At 38.1% G+C, this 26,784-nt stretch overlaps 1 protein-coding gene across 5 annotated transcripts in view; it reads left to right on the top strand.

The window, feature by feature from the left end:
* Window positions 1-17,433, top strand: part of LINGO2 (leucine rich repeat and Ig domain containing 2) — a 467,557-nt gene extending 450,124 nt beyond the window's left edge. For all 5 annotated transcript variants that reach the window (XM_040090096.2, XM_058424072.1, XM_058424073.1 and 2 more), the window contains one exon: window positions 14,340-17,433. In XM_040090096.2, coding sequence (XP_039946030.1) covers window positions 14,375-16,195 — 1,821 coding nt within the window. In that variant the 5' untranslated portion in view covers window positions 14,340-14,374 and the 3' untranslated portion in view covers window positions 16,196-17,433. The remainder of the gene's footprint in view (window positions 1-14,339) is intronic.
* The last annotated feature ends 9,351 nt before the right edge of the window (window positions 17,434-26,784 follow it).

Raw genomic sequence — 26,784 nt, 5'->3', positions numbered from 1 at the left:
AAAACATATGAAATTTAACCGTTATGAATCTTATACCCATAGTAGCTGCTTCAGTACATGACAGAGGATTGGTCATTGCTGCATTCTTTTCTTCCCCTGGTTTCATTTGCAAAAGTAGTGGAATTGCTGAGCCATATTATTACAATGTTTTTGAACCAGTTGCATGCAGAATCAGGAAATCAAATGGAAAAGTGTAAAAAAACCTTGGGAAAAAATTATCTTGGGGAAGAAAGGAAGCTGGTTTTGTATTTCTGCCATGCACAAGAACAAAGATTATTGCTTTACAGAGGATTTTTTTGGGCTGTGAATGATATAAAAGATGTTGAATCAAAATACGAGTGCCCAAAAAACCAAGATCAGTGTAGCCCAGTTGTTCCTTTTTGAGTATCATTCTTCTGTATTCTGAAACACAAAAGCCAAATCGGGCTGAGAAGAAAGACTGAGAAGCAGCCTGAGTGTATCTTAAATGACCTTGTGTGAGGCCCTGAACTTCAATCGAAAGTCATGGATCTTAAGAGTTTTTTGAGGACTCAGTTTGGCCAGTTAAAACATTCCTCTGATGTTTATGGCTTCTTCTTTCAACATGTGTACAGTTAGAGATCATAAATAATTGTGTGGAGTATTTAAAAAAAATGCTAGCACAAATAACCATTTCTCATTGACTTATCTAAGTGAAGACTGTTGGTTTTGCAGGTTTTATTGTCTTTCTGTGTTAGTAATCCAACTTACCAGCTCCTAAACCTAGAATAGTGGCATAACTGTCAATTTCATGCCATATGGGAAGTTAGCCATTGTTAATTACAATGAGATTTATGGTCGCATGCAGCAAAATTTCTCCACACTATGGATCAATGGATTTCAGTCTGTTGAGGAGTAAAAGTCTCCATCTCAGTGTGTCATATGAAGGATAAAATCTTCTTTTGCAGCTGCATGCGGTTCAATTTTGATCTATTAAGTTGAAGCTCACAAAGTATCTAAAGATACCCAAAGATACTTTTAAATAACTAAATGTATTTTTGCTACCTAGACCTCCCAGCTGAAAATGATTGTTGGATACTACACATGTGACATGGCCTGTAGCTGATTTTACAGTTAACTATGTCTGAAGACAAAGTAACTTAAATTAATATCCCATAGGAAAAAGAAGGTTCTCATTTTTAATCTCCTTACAAGATGTACTCAGCTGGGTCTTAGTGCCCATGGATTAAGTAATAGTTTATACAGGATTTTTTAATTTTAACAAACCTTTTGGCACTCTCTCACACAGTATCATTGTGGACAAAATGTCCATCACTATATTGGACAAGCCCATAACATTTTGGGTAAGAAACTGGGTGGTGGGTTGGGTTTAAAGTGTTATAGTTGCTATACTTTTTGGATTTCCCTGTGACCGGCTTTAGAACCAGTATTCTTTAATGTTTTCATAAACTCTCTGGAGGCAGGAATCAAGCGTAGCTTATATGAGTTTGCCAATAATACTAAGCTAGAAAGAGCTGTGAACTCCCACAAGATTAGAGAGATATTACAGAGAAATCTGGATAGACTAAAGATCTGAGCCATCACCAACCATGTGAAATTTAAGAGCAAGTGCCAGAATCCTGACCTGGGACATGACAATCCTGATGATACATTTAAACTGGAGGAGAAGAGCATGGAGAGCAGCCCTGCAGAAAGAGATCTGGGTGTTTCTGCTTTGCACCAGCTCTTTGCAACGCAAGTATCTGCTGACTGGCATCAGCCTCTGGACATCACACATAGATCAGGAGAGCTGTAGGACACAGCACCATCCACTGTTAATGTGATATGTCAGCTTCTTGAGGAAGCAGCAGGGTTACATACACACAGACTATCTTCTTATGAAAAGGTAAGAAAGAAGAAAAAATGTTTACTAGCTTAAAAACTATGCACAATTATCTTTGCAAGTAGGGCTAGCACATTAGGGCAGCTGAGTAAATGTAATATGGAAAACTGTGCTTTCTAATCCCTTTGTCTTGATTAACCAGGAAAATAAATATATATGGCATATTGTGTAAGTATTCCACCTTCTTCTTCTACCAAATACATACTAATTCAAATAGCAGAGGCTTTGTCTTGTACAAAAATTGTTTTCATTAGATCTTGATACTAACTGAATGAGGTGCAGATTCTTAGGAGGTGCATCTTTTTTTCTAAATAAATGCATAAATACCAAGTTAAAAAAAAAAAAAAAAAAAAAAAAAAAAAAAAAAAAAAAAAAAAGGCATTGAGGTAACAGGTCTCCATTGTCAGGATTTGGGAAGTTGTTTCTGATACCATTGCAAATATGGGTACAGATTTTAAGCAAACTGGTGGCTGTAAATTCTCAGAAGAATAGGTTTCATTTGTGATGAGTAGTTTGTCTGTGAAGCATAGAAGAGTTAGCAAATTTCTATCTGCATGACTTGGAAGCTACCTACAGCACTGCTGTGACATTAGTAGCTCTGCAATAGGCCAGGCTCAAATCAAGAGCTTAATTATAACTGATCCAGCTGAAATTCTAACTACCATATTTCATCAGCTTGGTGCCTTCCACATTGAATCTCTTTCTGTTCCTTTTTTTTCTCAACATAGAGGCTTAATTCAGGTCATGCTGATGCCAGTAGATATCTGGAATAACATCCATGGAGTATGGATATGAATAAAGAAGATATTAATGGCTGTGTCTTGTCCACCTGCAAATATGTCAGGTCTTATTTCCAAATGTCCTTAATCCATCTGCAGATTGATATTGAGTCTAAGTATATTTTAAGAATGCCTTTAGCAAACAGGAAATCTCCAAGGCAGGTTGTGATTCTCTTCTTCTCTCAATTGTATACATTATAATCAACTCTCTTTTAATTCAAAGTGCAGTAGCTTTGTGCAGCTGTCCCAAAGGTATTGTTGAGGGTTAAGTTTCCTGCAGAATTTTTCCCCGCCCCAAGTTGCTAGGAGACTAAATGCTGAGTGCTTAACCTGGACAAAAAGAAGCTGATCACTTAGTTTGGGGGAGGGAGAAAAGCTCCCGGAGAGAGCTGAGGGTGGTGGTCTCGCGGCTCTCGTCTTCGGGGGAGCACGGATCAGGCGACTGCTGTCTGCCTGGAGTCCACGGGTAATGGAGGAGTCTGGTCCTGGGAATTCTATCATCTGTTGGAGCACCCAGGAATTCGGAGTTTCTTCGCTGTCCTGCTGGATTTTGGGTGAGCCCGAGTCCCGCCGCTGCGGCTTCTCCGGCACTGCCACCTCTGCCTGCCGAGGACACCCCGTGCCTGCGGAGGACAGTCCACCGCGCCCGGCTTCCAGCCATCAGCGCCGGAGCTTCCACCGTGTGCCCTCGGGGTTCTTGGTTCTGTTCTACTATTGTTATAATTGCTGTTGGGGTTTTTTTGTCTGTCCTGCTATATTTGCTAGTAAAGGACTGTTATTCCTTTCCCCATAGCTCTGACTGAAAAGATTTTTTTTAATCTTCCAAATTATAATAACACGTAGGGAAGGATTTGAATTCCTCATTTCCTAGAGAGGCCTGCCTCTCCTTAGCAGACACCTGTCTTTTCAAACCAAGACAGGTATCTTCCTTATCTGAGCTATTAAGTGACTACAGTTAGGTCTATCATAAAATTTCTTCATACATGACCAGTTACTGTTGATCACTGAGTTGAAATATATCCCTTCTTTCCTTTGCAACACCCTCAAATGCTGGGCACAATTTTCTGTTATGATAGCCAAACTGAATTTGAAGCCATAATATGAACTGAGAGCCTTCTGGCAAGGACCAAGAATTGTACCTATTTCCTTTTGCTTATTTTTTGTGTTCCAAATATAATGCTGCAACACTTGTTAGTCTTTCCAGACTACTCTTGCAGTCAAAAAGAGCAGCAGCAGCAGATAGGTCAGCAGCTTGCTGCAAGTTTGTACTGCAAAGGCCTTGTGTGTGATGGTATGAAGATAGTCCCCAAAGAATATACTCCTTGCTTTGTCTGATACAGTTTCAGTGAAAGATATAACTGCTGGTAGCATGCTTTTCAAGGTGTAAGAAAATAACACAGGACAGGTTTAATTTTTTTCTTGTGTTAGCCAGATAAATAGTACTGAAATCATTGGTTGCAGCTTTGCTAAGTGTGTCTTGTCCCCCCACTACCATATGTGCTATACTGAATACTTTCAGATTCTTGTCTTAGTGCAAAATAAAATATATTGGTTACAATTTCTTCAGCTTTCTCATTTAATTCAATTTTCAGCTATTTTCAAACAACTTTAAACTTCATTCACCTCTAAGTAAGACATATTAATGTTACCCTTGTAAAATGTGTTTTCTATTTTCAGATGTACTTAACAAAAAATATTTCTTAAAAATACAGGTTTAAGTATTCAGAGCCTTTTTGGCTAAAAATCCTTTGAATTGTGCTATGAAGAAACAACAGCCCTTGTAGTACTAATTATATGATAACTTATCTTTCCTGGTGTCCTAGGGTAACTTTATGATGCCTGTATCCCCAATCGTCTGTTCTGTTTGTGCTGTATATTGAGTCCTGTGCCTTTAAGACTAGTTCTAAGAGCAAGGAGAAGCGCGGAGTTTGTTTTGAGAAAACTGCCTGACTCCTCCACATTCTTCTGCGGACAGCGTGTTCGGCGGAGGCTTGGAGAGACTGCAGGACAAAGATCTTGTTTTGCTTTTATTTAGTTTCAGCTAGCTAGGGCAGAGAAGTTCCCTGGACTGTTTTTTTCCCTTTTTCTTGGAACTGTTTAAACCTGCTCTGGACAGAAAACCCAGGGGATCACTGGGGGCTGCACCTGCGGCCCACCGGGGCCTGGACCTCGGCATTTTCCAGCAGCGCCAGAGGGACTGGGACTGAGGAGAGACTGAGAGAGAGCTGAGCTACATCCATGGCAAGGACTTTCTCAATTTGCCATCTCACTTCAGAAGGAGAGGTTTTATTGTTTCATATTATTCATTCTTTATACTTGTATGCACTTCATTTGTTTAGTAAAATAGTTTTTTCCACTTTTCTCCAAAGGGTTTTTTTTTTTTACCGGACCGGTTGGAGGGAGGGGCCACTTGGGTTTGCTTCCTTAGAGGGATCCTATACAGGGGTTTTCTCCCAAATTTGTCCCAAACCAGGACACCTGGGCACATTCTCTGTGTACCATGACTTGTCACCAGGCTCTGTGTCGCTGCCATAAAAAACAAAACCAAAAACAAAATAAAATAAAAAAATGAAATAAAATGAAATGAAATAAAATAAAACACCACCCAAACAAACATAAACAAACAAGCAAACAAAACTGCAGGGACACAAGTCAGTAGATTTGAAACTCTAACAGACCCATACCCTTTGAAGTACTTTTGGTTTCACTTCTGCCCTGTTCATAGAGCTGCTAGGTAAAAAAGTTCTAAACTGCTCATAGTATATTAATCTGGCTGCCGCCTTTAATAGGAAATAAGGTCATTGTCACCTAGCTTTCATGTGTGGGCAAGATAAAAAATAAGAAATTTTGGTTTTAAAGCTAACAAAAATGAAATTATGACAACAGGTGGAACCTTGCAAAACACATTGTTAAGGTTACCAATGGGTGCCTCAGTTTAGAAAAGGTCGAAGTCAGCATGTTACTGTGTTACTGGAACAGCAGACCTCTCTGGACTTAAATGTTCATGTATTTGAAGGAAATATCTATCAATAACAGGCTATATCAATAATGTTTCTTATGATGAACCAGATATAGTGCAAATTGCTTGTGGGTTCCTAATTGGATTACTGAAGTGAAATTCAAATATGCTTGAATGTACTAGCCCTCAAAAGTCTGCTACCAATCCAAATTTAAAAAGCGGCTTCTTCTTCTCTCTCTTTTTTTTTTTTTTTTTTTTTTTTTTTTTTTCCCTTTTTTCCCCAGTAGCTTTCCATCACCACCATCTTCACTCTTTAAAGATGAGGAGTAGCTGGATGTTAGAATTAAAGCTTCAGAGGAAATCCCATACCTGTTTTTCTGCATAAGAGATACAGGCCACAGTGGTCTCATCTGTTCTGTTATACCCAGACAGGTTTAGAAGAAAGACTTTTTCTTTCAAGAGGAAGATGAACTCATAATGCAGAGTTGTTGTTGAACAAAGCTTCCTAATCTGTAATCAATGCTGTTAGCCTTCATATTGTTTTAATTTTCAATTAATTTATTCAGACTTCATTAGCTACAGCAGATATGAAAAGCAAGTATAGTATTTAACACTTTCACATTCTACCATCAGTGTTCCGTTCATAGTAGCAAAGAATTTTAAGATTCACCTGCCTAGACACATTGTGAAACAAAAGGTCCCCTTTGAAGTAATGAATCCTAACTTTCAAGAGATTTTTAATTTTTTCCAAAACCTTCAAATTTTTGGTCTGATGCATTCTCTAAGAGTAATAACTTTAGCTCTTTGTTGTCATATGATCTTCCCTCCTGTATTACAATAACTTCACCTTTCTTCCCTTTGATAAGTTGTCCTCAGTATTTGGAACACTAAAATCTTGCAAGAATCATCAACGAAAGACAGTGTAACAGAATTTTGCTTTGTGACCCTTAAGATAAATCAACTTCCTAAAAATGTGGGCTCAGGCATTGTTTTTGAAGTCACATATCACTAAGGGGGGCTACCATGCATAGATACTTAACACGAGGTGGAGGGATGGAGTCTAGCTACAACAGGTGGGTGTTCTTCCAATACTAAGCAGCCCTAACAAAATGCCATACAAACTTCTTAGAAGCTGTACTGCTTTCGCAGGTATAAGTTGTCTTTCTCTATTATAGCATTATCGTATCAACACATCTATTGTCATGGTAATTATATTGTTCTGGTCTTTGCCACTGAATAATTATATCTTAGTGACATCACTTTTTACCAGTTAAATAGGAATATGATTTAATAGAGCTAAGTGAACTTAGCAAAAGAAATTCTGTATAACTCTACCTTTCAAAAATCTGCTTCTGCATTCAGAAGGAATAGGTGGTAAGAAAGACCTGTTATTCACAATAATTCTTTAATTTATTCAACTAAGAATTTTTTGGCAGAAATTGTTTCTATGCAAATATTTTTCACTGTTGTAAGGTATTTAATTGTGCGGCTATGACAGTAGTGCTATCCTCCCTGAATGGTTGATATATATTATTAACCTACACCAAAAAGGTCTGAATTTTATTTCACATCAAAGCTTCTTTTATAGCCTTTCACATAATTGTTAATATCAGCTTTTCATAAATCTCTTCCCCTTCAACTTACCAGCAAGGTCAGTGGAAATGTGAGTGGAAGTGTTTATAATTCTTGTAAATATTTCCACTTTCTTTTTCTGTTACTTATGCATGAAATATCTCCTGGGAGACAATCCTTAAGATTTATTATTTTTTCTTTCTGATTTCTTCCTGAGGTTCACTTTCTCTGTGAAAACTGAAAGAAATTGGTAAATTAATCTTAGAAACACTGGTTTAAAAACAGAAGGTGTAGTGATGGGTTCATTTCTTTGCTTGATCTGGATACTCTGGATTTCAAAGACTTTTACTGATAATTTGTATAATTACAAATGAATTTTTCACTGTGATTTTCTTACCTTCTGTGTATTGGCACACATGCTTCTTTCATTTTGATTCAGACAAAATTATAAGTATTTGTGGTTAAAACTATACCGACTTTTTTAGTTTTAAAACATTCGATACAAAGATTTTAAGTAATCTTAAAATAATTCTACTGGATAGGCTAATAAAGCAAGTTGATCTAGTTGCCTCTTTTGCTTTCATTTCCTGTTTCTGTATTATGACTTTTTAATGACCTGGGTCTTTTCTTTTCTTCTGAAAACAAATGCAACTTGACTTTAATTTCTGAGTGGATGTTAGTCCATTAAGTTTTTACTGATGACTTAAGTAGACAAGAATTATCCTAGGACAGCAGAATAATTGAATCAAAACTTTGCTTCCAATTCAATTAATTGTCAGACTGGTGGTTGTTGCTGCTGCTGTTATTCAAGAATTCTTAAATCTATTTATTACTGGAATGCAGATATCCACTTAATATTTTGCAGTGTATTTAAATGCTGAATTTAAGAGATCAATAAAGGGAGGGAGAACAAAATCTCTGCATAAGCATAAAAGCTTGATCAAAGAGACAGGGAAGGTAGAACACCTAGGTTCATTTGAACAGTTTCTGAGATGCTCTGATTTAAAGAATAATCATCCTTTTTAGAGTATATAGGCAGTCTTGACTTAGCCTGTGATAGGATTTGGGAGCAATACACTAAACTTAAACAAATTTCAGACATGAGACCTGATGAGGAAAAGCCTTTGTTATTACAAACTGACTCTCACATTGAAAGAACATCTAATGGGAATGTCTAAATTGCACAGCTCAATCAGAAAATGCCACAGTCAGGATTTCCTTCATTCTCCTAGTGGCATTGTGTCCCACTGTAAGAAAATTTCTAAATGTCTCATATTTTCGCATGTCATTTGGCAGTCCCTAAAACCCTCTCAGTTTGTTTCTCATCTTCCCTTCTTCTCCTGGGCAATGCTTCCCACCATTCCTGCCTTGGGCACAGTCCACCAGCAAAGGCTACTTATCCTTCCTGCCCTTATCTGGTCTAGTCCAGCACCAAAGGAGAGTTCAACAAAACCAGACCAGCTGCTCTTCCAACATAACTGCAATAGGTGCTTGACAGATAAATCTGTGAATGAAAAACTTTCCAAACCACACTTACCAAAATTTTGCATCACAGAAGTTCAGTAGTTTTATTCAATAAAAATAAACTGCACACATTCAGTATATTTCTGCCCAGCACGTGAGCAAAGGTGTATTATTACAAAGATTTGAACAACGGTTTTGGCTTACTGCTTGCTGAAGTGTGACAGATGATGACAGCCATGGAAAGACAGAAACATTTACACTCCTCAGCATCTGCTCCCTGCCTTAAAATACAGCAATGCTAAAATTTGGCATTCATAGGAAAAACAATCTTATACAGGCAGAACAATTTACTATCCCTAAACACAGTCTCAAGAAATATCCATCTCGAAGGACTGCACAACATGAAAGGGATCCACATTGGATCAGTTCATGAAGAGCTGCAGCCCATGGGAGAGCATTGGAGAAATTCATTGAGGACTGTCTCCTGCGGAAAAGACCCCATGCTGGAGCAGGGGAAGAGTACAAGGAGTGACAGAGGCAATGTGATCAATTGACCGCAGCTCTCATTTCCCAAAGCCTTGCACTGCCATACAGGAAAGGGATAACAGATGCAGAGTAAATCTGAGTCCAGGAAAAAGGAGGAGGTTGGGGCAAGTGTTTTACACTTCTCACTATCATACTCTGTTTTAATTGGTAATAAACTAAACTAATTTCCCTTGGCTAAGTCTGTTGCAATGGTAACTGGTGAGTATTCTCTCCCTGCTATATCATATTGCATGAACATTTTTTTTTTTTTTTTTTTTTTTTCAACTCTGTCCTGTACAGGAGGGCTGTGATGGAACAGATTCAGTGGGCATCCAGTGTCCAACCAGGGTCAACCCAGCACACGTTTTTAAAACAGATAATTCACCTGGTTCTCAGGATTACCTGGTAGCATTGAAGTGAATAATCAGTACAAGTCTGTCTTCTCGTGAAGCATTTAATTCTAGAACATTTATTGAGTACAGCATGTTTTCATAAAGGGATGTTTCGAACATAAATTATTAAGTGACCATCAGGCAAAATTGTCATCTCTGACATGATCCACTGGGGTTTCATTTTGTCTGAAAGGCTGAGAAAAAGGATGGGAAAGGTGAGATCAAACCTACCAAGTCAGAGCATTAGGTGATGTCAATGCAGCTAATGACAGAAACAGATCTTGTGACTCTCACCTTTTCTGGCTAAAGCTATGTCCCATACAATACTGGAGCATCACATGAGACTTGGAACGGACCATGGTCAAGGGCACTCTGGCTTTCCACTGTAAAGGCTTCAAAATTAGTCTGAGAGAGAGGGAAAAGTGAAAAAATATATAACATATGCATGATTTCGAACATTCTTATATATTATATTTAGAATTGCAATGCATTGGAGAGCATTGGGTTGCCTTTGAATTTTTTTTTTTTTTTTTTTTTTTTTTTAATTTATAGTTTTTCAATTTAAAAGCTACAGGGCACTGTGCATTCTTGTAAAGCACTTGTGGGAAGATTCAAAGCTGCAGAACGTTGTCCAAACTGATTTACATTTCCGAGAAGCAAAGATGGCTGTTTTGGGTGAGATCACATGGAACTATTAACTAAAAGCTTTAATGAGCTTTCATAATTGCCTAGCTGAACTTTGAATAGAGTCCTCTTTTGTCTTTTGAAAAAGAGTATCAGCAAACAGTAAACTGATTCTTGACTTTGGAATTAGATAACAGAGCCAGAGAAAGACAAAAAGAAGGTAATTAGTTTTATTTTTAAATAAATAAGTCCTTCATATATTTCATTTCTCGGAGTGTATCAAAGCATGACAAATACCCCAGAAAGGTTAGGAAAACAATTTTACAGGCTGTCATTCACATTCAAACATAGAAAAACTCTCAGTTCATAATAATTTATGTGGGTTTTTTTTTAATTTTTATCTTGCAAGCTATAATTTTAGAGGAGTACTGTGTAGTGCAAGGCATGATACAATCACAGATCAGTAAGACTATACTTTCAGCTTACATTTATATGTGTGTGTGTGTATGTGTATATACATACTTGCATGCATACACCTTACTTTCTTTTATGCATCACAATGAAGAGTGGGAAGCAGTAAATAACAATGCTGCAGATGTCTAGGGGGAATACTTACTCTGGAAAAGATAAAGTAGTGCTGGCTGTTTAAGCAGGAATGAGAGGCAATCATGTTGAACACTGACACTAACAGTGCAGCACTGTGCCAGTGATGTTGCCAATTAATTAACATCCCACAAGTCTAAAGAAATGCAGAAAATAATTTTGCACTGCAAGAAATTGTCTTGCAGTGAGGAATATCTTTTAATGGCATAACTTCTCTCTTTTTAAAGTAACATTGTTGATTAATGGATGTAAAGTAAAAAATAATTGTGATCACACTGACACGGAATATACTTTACAGATGAGACTGTATCCTTTCAAAATGTTCTTAGACTGAAGGCACATGGTAGGTCTAGCTAGTGATGTTACTGGACATGTCCTGAAATATGACTTTACATTCATCAAATTCAAATGGGACCATAAGCAAAAGATTGTCAAATTTCACTCTAGGCTTCTTCCAAAATTCACCTTGTCCCACACATATTTCACTTGCTAGACCTTTTAACCCTGGCTGGAAATATGGTTACCTTTTTTCCATAATGAGAATGAAGTAATTTTTCCATTAAGCCATTCAAAGTGAAGAATGTAGTCACAGATTTGGTTAGCAGAAAGAATAGCAGTATCATCTGGCTTAAGGTAAATTGTAATAATAAATTTAATTTACACTTTCTTCTAACCTGTATTTATTGATACATGTAATTTTTGTTTTTCTGATTTGATATTTAATATGATTTATTATTTATCTTTACTGAAATGTAAGGTTATATCTTAGTCCTGAATCATGTTTCCTTGCAAGCATGTAGACATACAAGCACACATCCTTACACATAAATATATATCTCAATATCTGTGCACATACCTTTTCAGAAGACTACTGTTAATGTTTGAATTGCTTTTTTTTCTATTCCAGCAACAGTTTAAAAAGCCTTTTATCATCTTTTATACTGTCTACCTCCTACTTGGTTCTCCTTAGAAGTTTTAGTTACCAGGTGGATTGGATATCTGGAAAAAGTGTTTCATATTTTACTATCTAAACCAAACACTCCAGGAGTGCTCATCTTCCACTGAACCTGTTTACTTTGTGCTTCACACATTATTAGATGGATACGGTAGGAAATGAAATCCCTGTGTGACAGAAGTATCAGTATGAAAGCACTAACCTCACGGACTGAGCTCTGAAAGTAATGATCAGCGCACCCAGAAGCCTCTCTGATCTAAATTCATTGCAAACACCTAACTCAGAGTCCCCTATTGGTTTCCAGTTTTAAGTCAGTGCTTAATGAAGTGAAGTTTATATGTGAAAACCTTTCTCACAGCAGGAGATAACTAGCAATAGTTACTTGCAAGACTACAGTTTAAGGGGAAAACTAAATCTCAGTAGGTTGTCCTTCTAGAACAAAGTGGAAATGTGCTTTTATAGGTAATATCATACAGAAAAAAATTCATCCAGTCTCCAGTCTATATGTCAATACCAGCATGCAATGTTCCTCACATTAATAGTCTCTGCATAGAAGTATAAAAATGGGAATACAAAGCCACCATCAGTCAAGAGTGAAATTCTTCCATAGAGTAGTGAGAGCAGTAATATGTGCATCATTCATATAGGGCAAGTCAAAGAACACAGTTTGTATGGAGCTCCAAGATAAATAATTTTTCACTCGGTTTAGTTTTTAACAGTCAGAGCACAACAGCTGTTTATTTCACAGTCCAGTTACAATAGTACTAATGCTTACAATCCAAACCTCCTAGATCCTGTTTAGAATTTTTTAAGATCCAATAAGGTCAATAGATCCGAATATCTGCTCTTTTGCTTGCACTTCATGGGGTGAGTCTCCAGTGTTCTGTTCTTCCACAATCTGAGAGTGCAACTCTTCTCTGTCAGACAGGATGATTTTGGTGAGTTATCATATTCCAAATTGTGTACCAGTGGAGTGCAAAGTTGCTGTAGCAGAGTTACTGGCGGGACTTTCTTTTTCATCAGTCTGTATTTTACTCGGTATTGTTTTGATGTGCTTCATACAGCTTATTTGCTCAAACAGCTGACTGCATCATCAATTTAGTTATACCATATTTGTTTAAATGTATTTATCTTCTGTGTATGAGAAGGTTTCTTTTATATTACAATCTATGTGACAATTGACTCAAATGTAAGTTGAAAATTTCTTACACAGTAGCCAGATGACGCTCAAAGCCTAAAGACACAGATAAAGTGATTGATTCTTGACTATTGGGTAATTTTGTCATTGTGGATAGGACCACATGGGCCATAGTTATCTGTGCAGACCTGAGAGGTAGCAAATGGTGGGTGTTATGTAAGTATTTTTACAAGTACAATTAAAATTAAGTCCAAATTAAACAGTCAAGAAAAAGCATCACAAGGCCTGGGGCACATTATAAGGCTTAATAATGTTATGAAGCCTGAATCCCAGCACTACACCTTAGCCTCATCAAGTTGGCTGTACCACAGGCGTTAAGGCACTTCTATGGTCCTTGCTCGCAGTGTGCTTTACTCTGAAGATCTCAAGCACAGCTTCCTTTGATGAACACATATATCCTTTTCTTCTTCTTCTTTTGAAATAGGCTATTGCCTTCATTTAGTAGCTTCTAAGTAGACTTAGAAAAAGTGTACTGCTTTTGGTAACTAAAGCTGAAAAGTACATAGTTTGGAGAAGGGTAGCTAATTTAGTAAAGGTTATTTTGTCTTCTTCTATCCTCATTTTTAACCTGAGGGCAGGAATGAATAAATCCCTTGCAAACTGTTATTTTCATTAAATCTGTGGTACTTCTTTGGACACTGTGCTGCTTAAACACAGACAGCTCATCTTACCTTGTTTTTGTCTTCCTAAAACTAGTTTATATGTCTTGGAAGTACAAAGAGGTAATCTGTAAACCCTTCTCAGGTCTTGGGTTCTAAAGAGTCACACAAAATATCTCGCAGTTAAAGCAAAGAATCAATTTGACTTATTACAAATTCTAATCAGAGATGCACCAGTTCTTCCTTCCTCATCTAAGCCATTGTGTATGTGTATGTGCGAATAATCCTCATCTCTTTATAGCTGTAATATATGCAATAAATGTTAAAAGGAATTTTTCATTGCCAATGAGTTCCTTTTCTTGATTATAATCCATCATTAAGGTTTGCCTTAAAACACTAATGGGAGACAAAATCTTAGTTTCATATCACCTCACAGAAACCCAATGCCTTAAACTTATCACAAATGCTATTAGCCTTTTTTGCATAGTGTATGGTATTTATCCCTGGGTTAATTATAGCACTGTCTTGAGGAAATCTACTGAGACTGAGAAAAGACTGAAAGACCCCGTACTGTTTGTAGTAGGAAAAGGTGGTTTTGTCTTCTCCAACATGTGGAGGAAAATGCTGGATAAACAAATCCTTTGACTAGCCCTATGGTATTGAAATAGCATCTGCTTTTATGTTGGTCTTGCCATTCAAATAGGTTTTACTGATTTGCTCAATATGAAAACACATGCATTTCCTTTGCAATCATACTGTTCTTTTTCTGCAGACTTAACTTCTCCCCTTTCCCATCCTCACCCCACAGGCCGTGACAGAGGGTTAGCCCAGATCAGTGGAGTCATGCGTCACACAGCTTTATCATGCTGGCAGCCGTTCCTGGGTCTGGCTGTGCTGCTTGTCTTCACAAGCCCCACTGTGGGCTGCCCGGCCCGCTGTGAATGCTCGGCACAGAACAAGTCTGTCAGCTGTCACCGAAGACGTCTGATGTCCATTCCAGAAGGCATCCCCATTGAGACCAAAATCTTGGACCTCAGCAAAAACCGACTGAAAAGTGTTAACCCTGAGGAATTCACATCATACCCATTGCTGGAGGAGATTGACCTCAGCGACAATATTGTCTCCAATGTTGAGCCCGGAGCTTTTAACAATCTCTTCAACTTGCGCTCCTTGAGGCTGAAAGGAAACCGTCTGAAGCTGGTCCCCCTTGGGGTGTTCACTGGGTTGTCAAACTTAACAAAGCTTGATATAAGTGAAAACAAGATTGTCATTTTGCTGGACTACATGTTTCAAGATCTGCATAACCTAAAATCCCTGGAGGTTGGGGACAATGATTTGGTGTATATTTCACACAGGGCCTTCAGTGGGCTGCTTAGCCTGGAGCAGCTCACCCTGGAGAGATGCAACCTTACAGCCGTACCAACAGAAGCTCTTTCTCACCTCCACAACCTCATCAGTCTGCATTTGAAACAGCTCAACATTAATGCTTTGCCGGCATATGCCTTTAAAAGACTGTTTCGCCTGAAAGACCTGCAGATAGAGGCCTGGCCCCTCCTGGACATGCTGCCTGCCAACAGTCTGTACGGTCTCAACCTGACTTCTCTCTCCATCACAAACACCAACCTGTCTGCAGTACCTTACTCTGCTTTTAAGCATCTGGTTTACCTGACACATCTCAACCTCTCTTACAACCCCATCAGCACCATTGAGGCAGGCATGCTGTCAGATTTAGTGCGCCTGCAGGAGCTCCACGTGGTAGGGGCACAGCTGCGCACCATTGAACCACATGCTTTCCAAGGGCTCCGATTCTTACGTGTGCTTAACGTGTCCCAAAACCTGTTAGAAACCCTAGAAGAGAATGTATTCCATTCCTCTAAAAGCCTTGAGGTCCTCTGCATTAACAACAACCCACTGGCCTGTGACTGCCGTCTTCTTTGGATTTTGCAGCGGCAGCCAACTTTGCAGTTTGGTGGCGAGCCACCAATGTGCGCTGGCCCAGACAGTGTCAAAGAGAGGTCATTCAGAGACTTTCACAATACAGCTCTCTCCTTTTACTTCACCTGTAAGAAGCCTAAGATACAAGACAAGAAGTTGCAGTACCTGGTAGTGGAGGAAGGACAGACCGTGCAGCTGATGTGCAATGCTGATGGGGACCCACAGCCTACCATCTCCTGGGTTACCCCACGCCGGAGGCTGATCACAACAAAATCAAATGGTAGAGCCACTGTCCTGGGAGATGGCACCCTGGAGATTCGATTTGCCCAAGACCAGGACACTGGGATCTATGTCTGTATTGCAAGTAACGCAGCTGGAAATGACACCTACTCGGCCTCCCTAACGGTAAAGGGGTTTACTTCAGACCGTTTCCTTTATGCCAACAGGACCCCTATGTATATGACAGACTCCAACGACACAAGTTCTAATGGAACTAATGCAAACAGCTACTCTCTGGACCTTAAGACAATATTGGTGTCTACAGCTATGGGCTGTTTCACATTCCTTGGAGTGGTTTTATTTTGTTTCCTTCTTCTTTTTGTGTGGAGCCGAGGGAAAGGCAAACACAAAACCAGCATTGACCTTGAATATGTCCCTCGCAAAAACAATGGTGCTGTGGTTGAAGGGGAGGTTTCTGGACCACGAAGGTTCAATATGAAAATGATTTGATGGTATTCTTCTAGCAGTGCTTTTTCTGTGGCATTAAAACCAATTAAAGCAGCCTGGCATGTGGAATTGCTGGGCAGAAGCAGCTTAATGCAGCTGTCAGTGTATCAAAAGGTTATATGAAAATGGAAAGACTATTTGTGGTTATACAACAGAGCCTCCAGACCTTGAGGCAGATGTGTCAGGGCCTTTCATAGAACTGGGAAATTGTACTAACTGTTTGCATTGCAAATATTGGCATTCTGGGGATATCAGCAATGAACCACTGGCTCATGCTCATGGACAATTGTTCAACATTTTCTACCGCAACAAAAGGAAAAAGAAAATAAAACCTACAGTGTAGGATTTACATACTTAAAGAAAAAGATACATTTGTCTAAACCACACCCTACAGTGAAATTTTTATCCATATATCTAATTGGTAAACCTTTGCATCCTCCCTTCTAGTTGGTTCAACACAACAAAAAAATCAGTAGTTGTTTTTTGTTTTTTGTTTTTTGGGTTTTTTTTAAATCTACATCTATACTGTGTACATTTTGAAGCAATACAAATGAGAGGTTGTGCTTTTAGATATCCACCAGTACTGACCCAAGTGTGATGTCACCCATCTTTTAACTTCCATCAAACCCAAATTAGATCCTTGTAGTTATTAATTAGAAATAATATAAGATATTTTTCTCCTCATGTAGAAGGCCAGAGATGAATAGTTGAGAGCAAAACCACTCAACTCTGTTGATCTACTCTTCATATAAATATAAGGCATGTGCCTAATTTTGATACAGAATGGAATATTTTTTATATCTGTGATATCACACTGGACCAGTTTACTGTAATATAGCCCTGGTTCTCACACAGGGAGGGCAACCCGTTAGTCAATGCTGGCATGGAGGAGTTCAGTTCTGCCTTGAAGAGAGAGAATCAGTTTTGTTAGTCCTAATTTTAATTTCAAAGCTGCTGTTAAAATGTTAATGTGTACTGGGCCAAATAAAGAGCATAATACATTCTGCAGACTCCTTGGGAAATATGGTCATCTTACTCTTTATATAAGTGAATTAAAACATACAAACACTAGGAATGAACTCTTCTCCAATGCCAAGTAAACTACAGCTGTTCATTCATAATATGGGGATTTACAATACTAAAATAATATTTAAAACATTATAGCCTCAAAAAGGCTAACATACTGCCAGATATAATGAACCTCTAGCCACTGTCATTCTCATCTTGTATATCTGTAGATAACACAAAGACACAAAGCTAATTTCCAAGAACAAATTACTTAGCTTTTCTTGATACCATTTTAAGAACAATGTGGTTATGTTTCTTTCAGGGGCAGTATCTTAGAGCAAGAAGGGTGAGTTTTTCCAGATTTTAGGAATTTTTTTAAATGGAGAGAAGACAGCAGTGGAACATTATTTCAGTACAAGTAACTTTTTGTTTGTTTGTTTTGTGCTTCCAAAGAATTCCTCAGAAGACTGAGAAGTGAAATTTTATTCTTTATTATTAATGCCATGATTTTTTAAAAAATTCTTAGCAATTGCAAGATGCAAAATTGTTCAGCCACCTCTCAACTGTTCCACCGGTTATGAGCCATAGGTTTGTCATACATGGTTGATAGCACATACCATTTTTAAATGATTGGCATAACCTGGAGTAAGGATGACAATGACTTTATATGTGTTTAACCAAGATGAATATGAAAATATTATAAGACAGAACATTCAGATTTATGTTATTTAAGAGCCTGTGTTAAATCTTAGTATTAGATTTTGGCATTTTTAAACCAAAGTCAGGCTGACCTATAATAGGATGCAGGTGCTTTAGATGTTTCTAAAATTAATATCCACATTCTTTGGCAGAGATTTTAAAAGTAGGATAAAATAATCTCCCACTTCTATCAAGGGAAATGTGCCAAAAGTTGTAAAATCCAGCTGTGCTCCTCAGATGTACCCATGACTTAGCTGCAGGACCCAAGCCTAAGCAGTTTTGAGAATCTCTTTTTTTAGTGGTTGATTGCATCATTGCTTCATTTTAGGTTGCCTGACAGAGAAGGCTGCAAGGGTTCTTAGAATTTTCTTCACTTAACTTGGCTTTAAGTTTAGAGTTGGGTTTTCTTGCTTCCTTTATTTTTTATGCTCTGAACTAGATAGTTGGAGATATATGGACATGCTTGATAAGAATACTCTTTGTTCTATGACATTTGTAGAACATAAATATAGTGGAATAACCCTTGACTAAATCCTAACACTAAGGAAATTATTTTTATTGATGTAATAACCACTGCACTGAAGTCCAAAACTCTACTGTACCTTAATGTGGGCAGTTAAAGAAACAAATGGGGATAAACAAAATGTTTCTGAACTGTCCCTTGAAGACATTTGCATGTGCCTTTCCCTTGTAATTGTCATTTTTTTCAACTAGTAATCTATTGCCCCTGCAGTCATTTCATGTTAAATGTTAAAATCAGTGTTAGAAGCAAAAATTCACCTAAGTTCTAGACATTTGCAGCTGATTTCTTCATATTAAATGACACAATTAAAAAAAAAATCAAAAAACATCACCTTAGGGGAAAAAAGTACTTTTAGGATTAATTATGAGTTTCTGTATTCTCCTGTTCCCTTTAGAATGACTCTAAGAAGTGATTGCAGTTAGTGCACTGCAAGGATTTGTGAGCAGAAATGTGCTTTGTTATCTATGTGAAATGTGTGCAGGTGATGGAAATCACCACTTGCTATTGCTGAGCACCACCTTGCAGAGCTATCAGCGTTCTGTGTATGCCTTGAGTTCAGTCAGTAGTCACGTTTTCAGAATCAGCGTTTGTTCCCTGCCTCTAGCAATGTTCTACTTTTTGCAGCCTGCTTATTTCAGCATGGACTTAACAAGGCATATGGCACCTCTTAACAGAAGTGACAACAGCAAGACTTGGAGACACTTTTTGTCTTGCTTCTCATAGTCTCCTTCTTATGTATTTGTGGGATACTTACTAACTATGGCTCTTTTGGGTGAATAAGGAATACAGTGTCAAAGTCAGACCTAGACAAGCACCTTTTTGGCAATTCTTTTAAGAATGCTTACCCTGCCTCTTGAAGGAGTCACTTCTCTGCTAGACATCAAGGAGACACACCACAGTTTATTTTATTGCAGGGAAGAAAAAAGGATGGGGCTGTGAGAAGGCATCTGACCCACATGGCTCCCTCATCATATATTCAGAAACAGGTTGATAGTGCATACCTGGCACTAAATGAGGAATCAAAGGTTTTAACCTACCTCTGACTTGTATACCAGCTGATCTCCATGCTGACACTAGCCTGAATTTACCTGGCAGTCAGTGCAACAAAACTCTGAGGAGCAGCAACAGTTTTGAAGAAAATGAGGAAGCTGAAAATGTCAGAACCAGCAAAGAAACTTGAGAAAACAGGTACCAAAATACCCTTGTCAATAACTCCTGTAAGAGCAATGTCTGGGCCTCTCGCAAATATGTTTTGAAGTCCACTTGCACAGATCAGTATTAAGGTAAGAACAGATGAATGTACAAGTGCTTACAGAATCACAGTGAATCACAGAATGATTTAGGTTGGAAAAGACCGTCAAGAGCCTCAAGTCCAATCTCTGACTGATCCCCCCCCTTGACAACTATACCATAACACTAAGTGCCATGTCCAGTCATTTACTGAACACCCCCACAGACAGTGAGTGACTCCACCACCTTTCTGGGCAGTCCATTATGATTCCTAACCAGACTTCACTTTCAGTGAAGAAATTTTTCCTGATGTCCAACCTGAACTGCCTCTGGGGCAGTTTTGGGGCTATGTCCTCTCCTCCTGTCACTGGTTGTCTGGGAGAAGAGGCAGACCCTCACCTGGCTATGCCCTCCTCAAAAGGAGTTTTAGAGAATGATAAGGTTCCCCTGAGCCTCCTTTTCTCCAGACAAAACACCTCCAGTTTCCTCAGCTACTCCTCAAAGGATTTATACTGTCCACCCTCCCCCAGCTCTGTTGGCCTTCTCTGGACATCCTCCAGCACCCCAATTTCTTTTTTCTAATGAGGGGGACAGAAATAGACATAGCACTCAAGGTGTGGCCTCACCAGTGCTGAGTACAGAGGGACAGTCACTGTCCTGGTCCTGCTGGACACACTCTTGCTGGTACAGGCCAGGATGCCATTGGCCTTCTTGGCCACTGGGGCACACACTGGCTCATGGCCAGCTGCTGTCAGGCAGCATTCCTTGGTTCCCTTCTGCTGGGCTACTTTCCAGTCACTCTGTCCCCAGCCTGTAGCACTGCATGGGGTTGTTGTGACCCAAGCGCAGGACCCAGTGCTTGGCCTTTTTGAACCTCATACCACTGGCCTTGAGCTATTGATCCAGCCTGTCTGGATGCCTCTGCAGAACCTTCCTGTCCTCCAGCAGATCAACACTCCCATCCAACTTGGAGTCACCTGAAAACTTATTGAGGGAGCACTCAAGGTCATTGATAAAGATTCTAAACAAAATTGGGCCAAATCCTGAGCCCTGGGAACAATACCAGTGACCAAAAACCAACTGGTTGTGGCACCATTCTCTCTGGTCTTGGCCAATCAAACACTTTTTAACCCAGCCCTTTTTCCAACTCAGTTAAACTTTTTGTAAGTGAGTTAAAGTGAACATTGAAGCAATGTATACAGAAAAGAGGTTTTGTGCAATGATTCAACAATGGATAAAGACTAAGCAGCCCCCTCCCTCAGCCTAATTTTTAAATTTTGACCTGGTTCTGGTTTTTCTGTCCCTTCTTCTTCTTCTTAACTTTGCAACTTCCTTTTCAGACTGGCTTTGTCCACAAAAGCCTAACTTGTTAAATTTGGACTGGGAAGTTACTTTGTACGTATATACCCTCTGTATGCATCTCATTATACATTCACAGATGGTTCTAATGCCAGCAGATGCAACCGCTCCAGACACAACTGAAGAGGAGATACTAAAGCCCCTAGAGAACTGCTGATGTCACCAGATATTTTTTAACTAAATTTCATTTAAGTTGGCTTTATTGTCATACTGCCATTGAAGCTTCGTCTTTATTTACATAAATAGTAGCTATCTTTTTTTTCTTCCACATTTCGTTTATCTTGATTTTGCATCACCTATGACAACAACAACTATAACAATATGAAGAAAATTAAGAAGTATTATATATTACATCCTCAGCACAACTAATTGTAATTTAGGCACATGAGTCATCATTAATATTTATTAGAAAATCATATCTAAACTTTGTAAAAGGAGAATAAACTGGCAAGGAGATTACTGAGGTATGTGGGCCATGTTAAACTGAATCACATCAAAGATGTGAAACAGACTTTTCTACACCATGCCTGGATATCTGTTTTTGACATTAGACTTTCCCAGAAAGACTCCTATGATGTGTGAATGACAAAAATCCACATTTAACCCATGAAAAGACAAAGCGTTGGCTGTTTCTGGCTGCCTAAGGACAACAGCAGCTTCCGACAAGGATAGACAAGAAACTATAGTCATGTAGTTATTTTGCCTCATTCACTGTTGCATTCTGTAAAAATACAGTCCATTAGCCACCAATAAAAATGAACAATCCTTATCAATTTTTCTTCACAGAAAGCAATATTTTGCATAATAAGCTACAGTCTGTTCCACCTCCACTCACAGCAGTGAAACATCCAGAAAGAAGTGAGGAAGAGGAAGTCTATTTCGACCAGTTTGCTAATAATCTTTTTCCACTGAATGGTCCTAGTGTACCTAGGTGCTAGCATGATGACTGCTCTGCCCATTCCCATCCTCTCAGCTCACCATCTGGCTTGACATGGAGTAGCAGGGAAGAAAACCTATGGTCAGGTTGTCCCTCCTCACTGAACTGTAACTCTGATAAACAGCCCAGCAGTAGTGTCTTAAAAATCTCAGTCTGCTGCAGTTGATCCATGGTTTTGAGATAAAACAACATGTGGGAAAACACTGGATACATGCTTTCTGACCTTCTTTCAGTATCCTATGTGACTGTTCTTTTTGCTAAAAAGAGCCATGAAAGAACTACAAAGTTCTCATCCAGTAATTTAAAACTTAATTGTGTCTGAAGGAGTTATAGGAACATCTTTGGAAAAGTCAAAGGTCCTGATAGCTGGAGAACGTTTCAAGAAATGAAGGAGATTTTTCAAATTAGTCAAGCAATTTGCATGCCCTGTTCTTATTATCTGTAATAAGAATTAAAACCTCCATTTTCCTTGGCAGCTTAGAAGAATCACTGTTAGTTCAGTGACACACACTCTATTGTCTCTGTCCTAGCTCTACTCAATACCCTTCTCAGTTTCAAATTACTGTGATGCCAAAGGAAGATCTCTGGATTTGGTTAAGTTTCATTGAATGTTCACATGGCCTTTGGAATCTAGATCACAAAGCAGGATCTTAAACCTTCTTCAAACCAAAAATAAAAATAAAAAAGGAAGAAGAAGCTTGAGTAAACCTCCTCCTGAAAATGAAATCAGCTTTTGTGAGAATCTTGCTACTGAGATAGCTACATGTGAAAAACAATCTGCAGGAAATTTCCAGTGTTTGGGGGGTTTTTGTTTTGCTTTGCTTTGTTTTGTTTTATCTTTTTCACTATAAGCAGGTGGTTGGATATAAGGCCAGCTGGAAATAAAAATCTGTATTTATAGCATCAGCAGAATGAGGAAGGAGATGGCATAGTCAATAAAATGCTCTATGTTATTTTAGCTTGAATTGAAGGATTTTTTATCTTTCATATTAAAATAGCTTATAGAAGCATACAAAAGAACAGACTTTTGCCTCATGATTTGATTATCTGTATTTATTCAACTATACCAAAATTGTCATGAAGCAGAGGTGTTGCAGTAGGAGACTGAAAACCAGTTTTCTACTGTAGTCAGGCAATATAAATCAGGAGAAATCCTCTCGACACTATTCTGTTGCTCCTGGAAATTTGATAAATTAATCTAGGTTTTTTGCTTTCTACTAAGCAGGTTGTAGTAGAAAATAAGCAAAGCTTATGTTTTAACTATTTCTCATCTTGTGGCATCTTGTGCCTTTTATTCTGGATTGCTTTAATATTTACACTGCTAAGTGAACTGCAGAAAATGAAAATATACATTCTGGAAAGAACAGGATAAAAGGCAAATGGAAATCTGTGACCTTAAGGAAGTCTGCCTATTTCCATTCATGGCGTTTGCAAGATAGAAACATCACGTCCTCACACTTAAAGCCAAAAACGATGGCTTTGAAGCATTGTGCATAGGCAGCTGCACAGGTATCTGTGAAGATGGTGGTCAACTAGTACATTTATTAATAATTTTGGTCTTTCAGAAAACAATATATTACTGCTTCTTAAAGAATTAATTTATGTCATTTTGATACTAAAAGCAAACACTTTGGGTTCATTACACTGGGCACTGTATAAGCAAGATGTAAACTATAACACTGATCTGTTGAGCTTACAGCCATATAGTAGGAAGTTGGCTTTTGAGCAAGTACACATGATAACAAGTCTCTCATTGTTTGTGGAGGGAATGCCATAGTGCAGATATATTAAAATATCATCACACTGAAATCTGTTTGCAAGCACATGTAGTTCATATGTACATGTTTGTGTGTGAAAAAAATAGTTATATTTGTTTTGTTTCTTTCTTATTTCAAGTACTAAATGTATATTGTTTTTAAAAAGTGACAAGGTTAACATGAAAAAATTGTGCTGTAATTTATTTTGATATATATGATCATGAGTATGGATGGGAAATGAAACAGCCTTGCTGTCATGATCCATGAAGCACGTGACAATTCAGGTTTGTCCATAAGTTCGCTTCATGTTTGAGCAAAATATGCAAATATAATGGAGAAAAAAAAAAAAAAAAAAAAGCTTTGTTGTCAAGACGGTTGTCCTGAATGTCATTTTAAAAGTTGCTTTAGGGCCTACGTCATGATGTGTGTCATACTTATCCACAATGAAACCCAAATAAATAATTCCATGGAGTGGCAAAATTTACTTGAAAAAGTGAAGAAACTTTACATTGTTACCCTTACAGTAGCATATCACTTTATTCCCTGAGGTGTAGTGTAGAAAACTAAGACAAGATTAATACCATTTCCTTAACACCAGATCTGGGGTCCTTAGTGCCAGGTCTTCACAACAAGTTAACTCTTCAGGCCCACCCCCGTTAAATGGAGAATCTGAATGAACACAATAGGAAGGAGAAGACTCTGGCTGATATTTTTCATTCAATCTCCTCCTTCACTGTGTGAAGCCCACAACCACAGAGAAAAATCTGGGTCTCATTCAGATATGTTTAGGAATTTATTATCTGTACAAAGTATTGGTCAGCCTGTTTCCTCACTTTCACTCATGCAGCGTGTTCAGGTAAATGATGGGGATATCAATCAGGCAAATGCTGGAAGAAGAAAAACATTCCACATAACAGCACCATGGAGAGAACAGCAGAAAGATAGATTTCACCAGCTGTGTCACTTGGAAGGCAATAAATACTGAAAATCTGCATCTGAAACATGGTTATTGAGGAAATCACCAGTATTCAAACACCTCTGTAATTATAAAGAATTAACTGGGAAAAAGAAGATTCTGCAGAGCTTGAAACCTGTTTCAATCCCCTGAGACTTGCCACAGTCTACCAAGTCTACATCAGAGGTCAGCTTTGAAGAAGGACACAGGCTATAATCTAAACTATTGCTACTCCCATTTTTCCACAGCTAAGTACTTTTACCAACAGCAAAACTTTTTTATGGTTTCTGGGTTAATCTGAATTAAGATTTATCTCCCGCATACCCATTATACTCTAAGCTAGAGTCCTGTTCTCTAGAAGGGAAAACAGTTGCTACCTCAGGAAAAGAAGAAGCAGCTTCAAATCCTGATAGATTGTTAGGAGCAGAGACAGACAGGGCAGAACCTGAGCTCTCCTATGCCCCCTGAAATATGTCTTATCCTCCTGAGCTTGCATTTGACCCCTCCAAAAGATTTTGACAGACTTGCATCACTGTACTCTCCTCTGAAGCAGAATGTCAAATGCAAATGCAAATTGTCAGTGAAACTTTACTATTTATTTTATTATAGAAATCTACCTTATTAATAATATTTTTGATCTAACTGGCAGTCTAAAGTACTGCAACACTGCCTTCAGTATGATATGAAAAAAGAGCCATTGCACCTACCACTGCACAGAGAACAGAGGTTTTATCCTCAAAAGATTCTTCCGCCCTGAGATTACACTATATTAAGAGGTAGAACCTGTTCCTATATCACAAGATCTACTGAGCATTTCTAGTTCTTACCATAGAAGAAGCCACTAGTTTCCTCCATGATAACCAGGTAAACACCATCACATCAGGCAATCACTGACATATTCATTAAAATTTAAAAATAATAAAAATTGTAAGATTTATTAATAATTCTTAACAGAAAAACACATTTTAGATTTTTAACAGCATACAAAATTTTCTACAGCACAGTCAATTTCAAAAATTTTAAAGAATATTTATACTGTTGCAAATCCACTATAGAGGATTTGCCACATAGTTAGTAGCCCTATATTGGATAATACAGACATCTTTAAATAAATTAATCTTGGCATCCAAAGTTTATTTTATGAAATTCCTGGGTTTAATATTTTTTGTATTTTTACAAGTTGATGGGAAGTTGAAAATCCAACTACTTACAAAGTAAACTCAATTCACAGAGACCGAGTTTTTCTCACATGAGGGAATGTTCACAGTGAATTTTCTGCATCATAAAACCTTCCCACATACAGCTGTAGATGACATGCTATTAAAAAAAAAAAGGGCTTTGTTCATCGATGGTACTATCTGTAACTGGAGAAGAGGCTGGTAATTCATGCTGGGAAGGTGCAAATAAAGTGTGAAAGTGCTGGATTAAGAAACACAGAGTTGTTGCAAAGGAACTGGCCTTTCTGTCTACATGCTCAGTAGCAGTCTGGGAAATTTAGTCTAAATTCTCACTTTCCTAGATACAAGAAATTCCTCATGGGAAGCCTCATTTTCCCTCTCTTGGAAGGATGTTTCAACCTTGGTGATCAATGGGAAATGAAATACAGTAAGAAGTTAGCAAAATGCATGACTGCAGAATAAAGATGAATAGAAATTAAAACTTGCCCAAAAAATTTTGTTACATTAATACTTAGCACCTTGTCTAAGTAATTCTGGAATTATTTTGGTTTGCAGGCTCTGGTTTATTAATTAATAGCTAGGGGATTCCTTCAGCTAGTTAATGCTGTAATCACCAGCTGGAATATCTTGTTTACCTCATCAGTCCCTAAGTGGAAGTTATATTTTTCTGAGCTATTTTCCAATAACTTTCCTATTTATATAACTCAAAAGCACAAATGATGGAGAGCACACTTATTTTATTATAGGAAGACAATGATAATTAATTCAATCTATCGCTTTTGCTAAGAGAGCTCTTTGCTGTTTTTACAAAGATTTATAGATTACATCCTTACCAAAGTATTGCCATCACTGAAAACAAGCATCTCACCATAAGATTCTACTGACTTGTTACGCATCTGTGCAGTGCACCAGTTCTAATGCACTGCAAATGACATTTTGCTTTCAC

The sequence above is a fragment of the Hirundo rustica genome, chromosome Z (genome assembly GCF_015227805.2).
Source record: "Hirundo rustica isolate bHirRus1 chromosome Z, bHirRus1.pri.v3, whole genome shotgun sequence".
NCBI lineage: Eukaryota > Metazoa > Chordata > Aves > Passeriformes > Hirundinidae > Hirundo > Hirundo rustica.
This window is presented reverse-complemented; position numbering and strand designations above follow the sequence as displayed.